Raw genomic sequence first — 9071 nt, forward strand, 5'->3', positions numbered from 1 at the left:
TACTCCATAATATAGGCGACACTTTATAGCAGCTAGCCAAATAACATTATAATTCTTCGTGTAATTATTATTTTCAATCAATATTTAATTAAGAAATTAAAATTTTACTTTACAAAAGTTATGCATGAATATTAATTAATAATTTAACTGTTATATTAGTTAATTAATTGATTAAATTTAGCTTATAATCAATTGAAGTTTAGAATAATAGTACTCCCATTTATTCTTGTCTCTTGATATCCAAAACTGAACCAAACAACTAGGATTCGAATTCCACAACAACATTAATTTTTTGTCAGACAAACAAGCCATAAGCATCTTTCATAAAGCTCCTCACCTTTATAAACCCTTAATATTCGAATTCCACAACAACTATTGATTTGTTTTTTGTTTACATAATTCATTCAACGCGGACTATTGAATATTAGTCATTTAAGAGGCTATTTAAAGTATCTCTACTTCCTATTTTCTCAAGAAACACAAGTCTTATGGATATGTTTTCCCACCTTTTGTTACTTGCTCTTCTTTTGCCGGTTCATCGTTTAATGGATTGCACCGTAACCTTTGTAACCGATACCAATATCGATCGCTCTTCACTTCTCGCCTTAAAATCTCATATTACATCCGATCCTCACAATTTATTGACGAAATATTGGAGCAATGAAACATCTGTTTGTAATTGGATCGGAGTTACTTGTGATCCATGTAGTAACCGTGTGACCGGGTTGAATATTTCTAATATGCAATTCGTAGGCACCATTCCACCTGAAATCGGAAATCTTTCTTCTCTCGTTTCACTAGACATGAACGAGAACTCCTTCTATGGTTCGATTCCTTCATCCATCTTCAACATGTCATGCATACAAGTAATAACTTTGACAGGTAATGCTTTGTCAAGTAAGCTGCCAATCGACATGTGCATGCACAGTCTTCGTAACCTCAAAACGCTTCGAATATCATTCACTAAGTTGTATGGAGAAATACCATCGAGCTTGGGCCTATGTTCAAACCTTGACCTACTTTCCTTGTACCACAATAACTTGGTTGGAGAGGTGCCAAAAGAAATTGGGAACTTGACACATCTCACTCAGTTATTCCTTGGGTACAACAGGTTAACTGGTATGTATATCTTCTTATATATCCCTATATTTATTTTTATCTTGTCCTCATGTTTTGTTTTTGTCGATCTATTTAGCATGCATGCATTATTTGATTTTAGCAAATTAATTTTTTTTCCCCTTTTTCTTGTAATTTATACACTCCGTAATCTTGTTATAGACTTGTCAGCAAGGTGCTGTTTTTTGAAATGAATCGTAAAATCAAAATATTTACGACGCTTTAGAGAACCTTGAATAATTCACTAATCAGCTACAACAACAAAATTGAATATAAATTAAATTAGTGAAATAATTAAATTTCTTTGCGAAATACACCGTTGGGAGTTGGAATTTCTAGTGGAATCTATATTTTAATTACTTTAATTAATTCAACGCATGAAAATGACATACATGGAGTACTATTTATTTGTTTTTTATTCATGGAAACTCACTGCCATTATATTAGTTTGCTCCAGATAGATTCATATTCATTTGCAGAAGCCTAGGAAACCACACAAAACGAATAATCGTTTGACAAAGTTATTATTATCCACAGGTGATATTCCAAATGAGATTTGTCATCTTCACATGTTAAATGCATTGTGGATGGAATCCAACAAATTGACTGGATCATTACCTCGAGAAATTCAGAATTTGACTTCTCTTCGAGAGTTAGTTCTTTACGATAATACTCTTACTGGTATGTTTTACCTCTCTAGAACTCTTCTTTTTATGTAGTAGTATTATTTATTTTAGCGACAGTTTTTTTTATGAATTCTTTATTTTCGCAGGTAATATTCCTAAAGAAATTGGTTATCTTAGTAATTTAGAGACGTTAAGCATGGCATCCATCGGTTTTAATGGATCAATTCCAAAAGAAATTGGAAACATGACAAGCCTTCTTCACATATACCTTGAAGGCAATGCATTAAGTGGTATGGTTTAATTTGTTATTTTTGTTAATCATTACTAGTATTATTGTTCTTGTTTTATCAATTCTATGGTTTACTATTGTTGTCACTTGTAACATTTTCTTATAAATTTATAAGTATATATTGACTTTGATTTTTCTATAGGTGGTATTCCACAAGAGATTGGCCAGCTTCATAAGTTACTAAATTTGTCCATTGATTCTAACAAGTTGACTGGCCCATTACCCCTGGCCTTTTTTAATATGTCTCATGTGCAGTCTATTTCCTTGAGACATAACACACTTAATGGGACATTGCCAAGAGAAATTGGGAACATGAAATCACTCCAAGAATTATACCTCATTAACAATACTTTAACCGGTAAGATTGTGTACACATACACACATTTTTATACTACATGTTTAACGGCTAAAATGACTAATTTTCATACTTTAATAGGTGTGATTCCAGATGAGATTGGTGGCCTTGATAAATTAGTTGAATTATACATGAATTCCAACAAGTTCATCGGCCATTTGCCTCCGGTCATATTCAACATGAAATCACTTACTGAATTATCTCTCGACAAGAACGATTTGACTGGTATATCATCATAAATCCTTAGTCAGTTAACCAACTAATCAATCGATTCAGTTACTAACCGAACTGACCAATTAAAAACCTCCACATGTAAGGAGTATATATATCTAACTAATACCAACTTGATATATATTTCAGGTATCATTCCCGGAGAGTTGTTCACTGCAAACATTGAGAGTATTGATCTCTCCAATAACCATTTTCAAGGCATCATACCTTCCACTATTGAAACATCCCTCAAGTTAACTTATCTCAACTTGGCAAATAACAGTCTCTCAGGCTTCATACCTTCCACCATTGGAAATCTCTACTCTCTCAAAACCCTAGTGCTCCACTCCAACAACTTCATTGGAGAGATTCCATCATCCATTTGCAAATTGAGTTCACTCCAATTCCTTCATCTATCATCCAACAGCCTGCATGGATCAATTCCAAAGTGTTTGGGAGAGCTAAGTAAATCCTTGCAAGTTCTGCATTTGAAGGAGAACAACTTTGATGGCCTCATTCCACCAACATTCCCAAAGGGTTGCGCTCTCAAGTCTCTGAACCTCAACGGCAATAACCTAGATGGAACACTGCCACAAACCCTAGGAAATTGTGGGAAGCTGCAAGTTGTTGACGTCGGAAGCAATGCGATACAAGATGGATTTCCCTTCTCGATGGAGCGTCTCGCTGATCTCCGGGTTCTTGTTTTGAGGGATAACAGATTCAATGGCAGTATGCATTTACCCACTGCTAATGGTGAGATAAGTAATGATGCTCCTTTTCTGAAATTGCAAGTGTTTGATGTATCTCAAAATGAATTCAGTGGGTCCCTACCAACCAGATATTTGACCACCTTCCCAGCCATGATCAATGCCAAGGAAGATGTTTTAGACATTATTAACTGGTTCATCAAGTATGAGGAATCAATGGAGTTTGTTTTGAAAGGCACAAATCAACCACTAGTGAGAATCTTGAAAACCTTCACCACTATTGACATGTCAGAGAACAAATTCTCTGGGAAGATTCCGGATTCCATAGGGAATCTTAATTCACTCAAGTACTTGAATTTCTCTCACAATAGTCTCACTGGGAAGATTCCATCATCCCTTGGAAGTGTGAAAGCATTGGAATCACTAGACTTGTCTTCAAACCGACTGAATGGTGAGATTCCTCGGCATTTAACGATGTTGAATTTTCTTTCTACGTTAAATCTTTCAGTGAATGATCTTGTTGGAGAGATTCCTCAGTCTGGCGGCCAGTTTCCAACATTCGATAACAAATCCTTCATTTCAAACTCGGGATTATGTGGACTTCCTCTAACAAAAAAATGCAAGCAAGATCCCATGGCTCCTCCGCAAGAAAGTGAGGATTCTAATTTTGTGGATGGATTCAGTTGGAGACCGGTCGTTTTGGGATATGGATGTGGTTTCATAATAGGAGCTTTGATAGGTTGTTTCGTAATGGAATATGGAAGCCCTAAATGGTTACTAGAACTTTTCGGTATTCAATAAGTTAATTTGAGCTTGTTTGATTATGTAATCTAGGAAATATCTAATTCATGTTATTGCCAGTTTAATACAGTAACCCTTTTTTTTTCCCCATTATGACCATTTCATGTGTAAAAATGCATCAAATAAGGAAAGAGTGACTCAACTCATTGAGATCGCCGGAGAAGAAGAAAGAGTTAATTCCAAGAGCATGACTAAGTCGAGTCACTCTTGGGCAACAATGTGACTCGGCCAAGTCAGTTATACCATGTGCGGATCCAGCGTATCATAAGGTGGGGCAAATGGCCCTCCTCAAATAAATTAACCTATAGGAGTACTATTTTATTGTCCAAATTTGTTAAATTTTTTTATATTTGCCCTTCTTAAATTCTCAAATTCCCTTCACTAACAATTTTGCCCCTTTTATTTATATTCCTGCCTCTGTCAGTGAGTTATATGATAGTATTGGAAATAAACTTCCCTTTTGATGCCAAATCTGTAGGGCAATCTTTCTTTACCCCATATGTGATACACTTTTATGATTTGAATCCTATTACAATCGATTTTGTTCAACACTACAAAATTTACAAATATGCCTACAGAGCTTTAAAATTAGCGAACAAAAATCAATACAATATCCAACAAATTAAATCCATAATCCATATTTTGGGAATACCAAGCAAGACAAGGAATTCGTAGAAGATTGATGAAGGCATGAAGCAGTGGCGGGCGCAGGATTTCAACTATGGGGGTTCCAATTTACAATTAACAGTAATGAGTATTTTTCGATATTTATCTTCACCATAAGTAGTTGTATACGGGTGGTTGGAAGTTACGAGATATATAGATGAATAATTAGTTCAAATAATAAAAGGGTGTTCAAATAATAAAAGGGTGGTGACATTATATACTGTTACATTTTATTAGTTAAGTAAAAAATGATAAAGAGAGAAAAAAAATATAGAGATCATGCTTCCATTTTAATGGGAAGTATAAATAAAGAGATTTTTTTATTGCATATTGTGGGCGAAAAAAAAATAATAAAGTGTGTGTATGTTAAAACTAGGGATGTCAATTGGGCTAACCTGCTCGGGTTCGGGCCAACCCACTCGGGTTGTCGGGCTATTTGGGTGCGGATTATTCGGGTTGTGAATTTTTCGGGCTATAAATTTTCGGCCCTAACCCTAAATCTTCGGGTTTTGAGCTAACCCACGGGCTATTCGGGCCAAAAGTGATCTTATGTGTTATTTTCTATCCAATCCAATATTCTAACTTAAAAAAATATAGATCGTCGCAAATTGTAAAGTATTATCAAAGTGATCAAGAGAAATAAAATAATAAAAATTGAAGATTGAAACAAAATATATAAACATATCGCTAATTAGTAGAACACGTGAATCTGACTACAATTAAATGGAAATCATGCATTAAAAAGGAGTTGAATGGCATTCTTAATTATATACCCAAAAAAAATTCTAAGTAGTTAAAAAAGATAGTATAGATAGTAGTGTTGGTTTTGCAGCGGAAATCTATTTAGTTTGATTGAAAGATTTACATCTAAACATGCTTTTATCTGATTGTAAACTAGAAACATGTTCATAAGCATATAATCAAGATCATACTGAATATATATGCAATTACATAGAACGATTTACCGTATGAATTCAAGCAATTGAATTCGAACTCCTTCTTCAATCGATCTCTACCACAAATCTTCTGATCTGTTCCCTTTAACTTGGAATTGACCTTTGTGTGGGCAAAGCTTGTCAAATCCTCAAAAGCCGGAGAAGAATTGGAGACAGAAATCTCTAAGGTAGAAGAACCCTAGAAATCGATATTTGAGATTGCAGAGAACTAAAAATATCGGTAGAATTAATTCTGTCTTCTCTTCTTCTCCCTTTTATATTAAGTTAATTATTTTTGGGCCAGACCAGGGATCTATGGAGGATTGGATTGGGCCACAATTCAGGCTTTCACTAATTAAATTAAAACTAATTTAATTCAAGCCCAAACTTAAATATTATTATCATCCACTATAGATATAATATTGACTGCCCGTCCAAACCGAAATTACGAGTATTCCGGGACTTCCTCTTTAATTAAATCATTTCCCGTGTTAAAGATATAAATATCCATTAATTAATATCAAGTCTGCTATCTGACTTTTATTAATTAATTTCTTTTTCCAAGAGTGGTCTAGTTTAGAAACATTATTTATTATTCATGGAATAAATTCCAACTGGCCAGTTTTCTGAATAATAAAACCTTTTTCTAAACACCTCTTGAGGATATTATCAGACTGGCCTCTCCCAGCACACGATTCATTGCAATAACAATACTAGCACCACTTAGACATTAATGATCACTACCCAATCTATCAGGATTCTTGGGCAACGAAATACCCTCACCATTTGATAAGTCAAAGTCGTTTTCAATTAATATCGTATGCTCAATGTTATGTCAACAATGATTAAGAAATGAAAATCACCGAGACCTCGTCTTTCAGTAAATAGCCAAGAAAGACTTATCTCACTGTTTGATCCTTTCAGTGCTATACCACACCGACGTCGTTCATTTCCTTAGGTAAGAAAATTTTCGGACTGACGTCGCAACCTTTCACGATAGGTAGTCAAAGTCTATCTAGGTTGTGAAACATTTTTCTTACTGCAAGAACCGACAAGTTACCTACTGTGAACGCCGCTCACAACTCGTCTACTGTGCAGAAGACTTAGACTCATTTTGCTTAAACTATGTATTTAAATGGAAAACATATTTCAACATCTCATAAATACATAAGTAACCCATAAGCAAAACACATTGTAACAAAATATTCTTTCTCATTAAATGGTAAAAATGGATAGAAGAGTTATTACATATACAAGCATACGAAAGATGCTTTTCCAGTATACTAAACTCTAACAATCTCCCACTTATACTCAAAAACAGCTTTCGAGTATACCAAAACTGCAAAATCCTCCCACTTATACTGAAAGCGGGTCTAGGTCAGTCGAACACCTAATCCTTTCACATGACGTTCAAACGTCCTGGCTGGAAGTGCCTTTGTGAATGGATCTGCCATGTTGTTTTCTGATGCGATCTTGACCACTTCAATGTCTCCTCTCCGCACTATATCACGAATGATGTGATATTTCCTCTCTATGTGTTTGCTTGCCTTGTGGGCACGTGGTTCCCTTGAGTTTGCCACAGCACCAGAGTTGTCACAATAAACAGTGATGCTCTTGGGCATACTCGGAATCACATTCAAATCAGTAAGAAAGTTTCTGAACCATACTGCTTCCTTTGCGGCTTCTGATGCTGCCACATATTCAGCTTCCATGGTAGAGTCTGCGATGCATTTCTGCTTCACACTCTTCCAAATTACGGCTCCACCTCCTAATGTAAACACATATCCAGAGGTTGATTTCCTCGAATCCCGATCAGACTGAAAATCTGAATCAATGTAACCCAAAGGATACATCTCGGATGCCTGGTAAACTAGAGAATACTCCTTAGTTCTTCTCAGATACTTGAGTATTTTCTTTACCGCAATCCAGTGTCCTTGACCAGGGTTAGACTGATACCTTGCTACCATGCCAACGGCAAAGCAAATATCGGGCCTTGTGCATAACATAGCATACATGAGACTCCCAACTGCTGATGCATAAGGGATCCTTCTCATAGCTTCTATCTCAATAGGTGTTTTGGGACACATATCCTGAGACAGAGTGATTCCATGGCTAAAAGGTAGAAAACCTTTCTTGGAATCTTGCATGCTAAAACGCTTAACTATCGTATCGATGTAAGATTCTTGAGATAGGCACAACATCCTTTTCTGGCGGTTCCTAAGAACTTTAATGCCTAGGATGTGTCCAGCTTCTCCCATATCTTTCATCTCAAATTGACTTGATAGCCAATCTCTCACGTCTGACAACATTTTCTTACTGTTTCCAATCAATAGTATGTCATCTACGTAGAGTACCATAAACACTACATTCTTACCTTCAACTTTCTTGTACACGCAGCTCACATCTGGGCACTGCTCAAAGCCAAAAGACTTAACAGTTTGGTCAAAACACATGTTCCATGATCGAGATGCTTGCTTGAGGCCATAAATGGCCTTCTTAAGCTTCCACACCATGTGTTCTTTGCCCTTGACTACATATCCCTCGGGTTGTTCCATGTAGATGGTCTCCTCAAGACTTCCATTTAGGAAAGCTGTCTTGACGTCCATCTGCCATATCTCCCAATCCATGTAGGTTGCAATAGACAAAAGAATTCGGATTGACTTGAGCATAGCTACTGGCGAAAAGGTCTCATCGTAATCGATACCTTCTCTCTGGGTATAACCCTTAGCTACTAGTCTTGCTTTGAAGACTTTAACTCGTCCGTCAGGTCCTCGTTTACGTTTGTAAATCCATTTGCTCCCAATGGCAGTACAACCTTCAGGTAGGACTAACAAATCATAAACGTCTTTGTCTATCATTGATTGTAGTTCAGAATCCATTCCTTCTTTTCAGGAATGACTATCTGAATCTGCCATCGCCTCTTTGAAGTTCCATGGGTCTAATACATTGCCGTCCGGGTCTAAGTCAGAAGACTCACCCAAACCAATGTACCTTTCTGGTTCACGAGGAACCCTCCCACTACGACGAGGCTCTACAATTTGTGGTACAGAAGTTGATATCTCAGGTATAGATTGTACTTGTGTTATTGGATCTTTGCTTGTGGAAACTGAAGTATCTCTTAGTTCCTCAAGAGCTACTTCACTGCTGGGCTTATGATTCATCACATAGTCTTCTTCTAAGAACTTAGCATTTGTGCTAACAAATACCTTCTTATCTCGTAGACTATAGAATTCATAGCCTTTTGTTCCACTGGGATACCCTACAAACAAACATACCTCAGTACGAGACTCCAACTTCGTTGGATCTTTCTCCAACACGTGTGCTGGGTAAACCCACACTCTGAGATGTCTTAGACTAGATTTTCGT

The 9071-nt window shown here is 36.3% G+C and overlaps 1 protein-coding gene and 1 pseudogene across 1 annotated transcript; one reads left to right on the top strand and one right to left on the bottom strand.

The window, feature by feature from the left end:
- Positions 1–490: 490 nt before the first annotated feature.
- Positions 491–4177, top strand: LOC125192142 (uncharacterized). The gene is made up of 6 exons (XM_048089619.2): positions 491–1119; positions 1654–1797; positions 1889–2032; positions 2174–2389; positions 2468–2611; positions 2747–4177. The coding sequence occupies exons 1-6, from the start codon at positions 495–497 to the stop codon at positions 4102–4104; spliced, it is 2631 nt and encodes an 876-aa protein (XP_047945576.2). The 5' UTR covers positions 491–494; the 3' UTR covers positions 4105–4177.
- Positions 4178–7078: 2901 nt separating this feature from the next.
- LOC148932123 (secreted RxLR effector protein 161 pseudogene) lies at positions 7079–7720 on the bottom strand (annotated as a pseudogene).
- Positions 7721–9071: the final 1351 nt, after the last annotated feature.

The sequence above is a fragment of the Salvia hispanica genome, chromosome 2, assembly GCF_029641045.1.
Source record: "Salvia hispanica isolate PSC_SH4W2 chromosome 2, Shi_PSC_v1, whole genome shotgun sequence".
NCBI lineage: Eukaryota > Viridiplantae > Streptophyta > Magnoliopsida > Lamiales > Lamiaceae > Salvia > Salvia hispanica.

What these genes read in the sequence shown, in the direction of transcription:
- LOC125192142 (XM_048089619.2), top strand. Translation starts at nt 495, where the DNA reads ATGTTTTCCCACCTTTTGTTACTTGCTCTTCTTTTGCCGGTTCATCGT. An exon ending in TTACGATAATACTCTTACTG is followed by an intron (nt 1,798 to 1,888) that starts GTATGTTTTACC and finishes TTATTTTCGCAG; the next exon opens with GTAATATTCCTAAAGAAATT. An exon ending in TGAAGGCAATGCATTAAGTG is followed by an intron (nt 2,033 to 2,173) that starts GTATGGTTTAAT and finishes ATTTTTCTATAG; the next exon opens with GTGGTATTCCACAAGAGATT.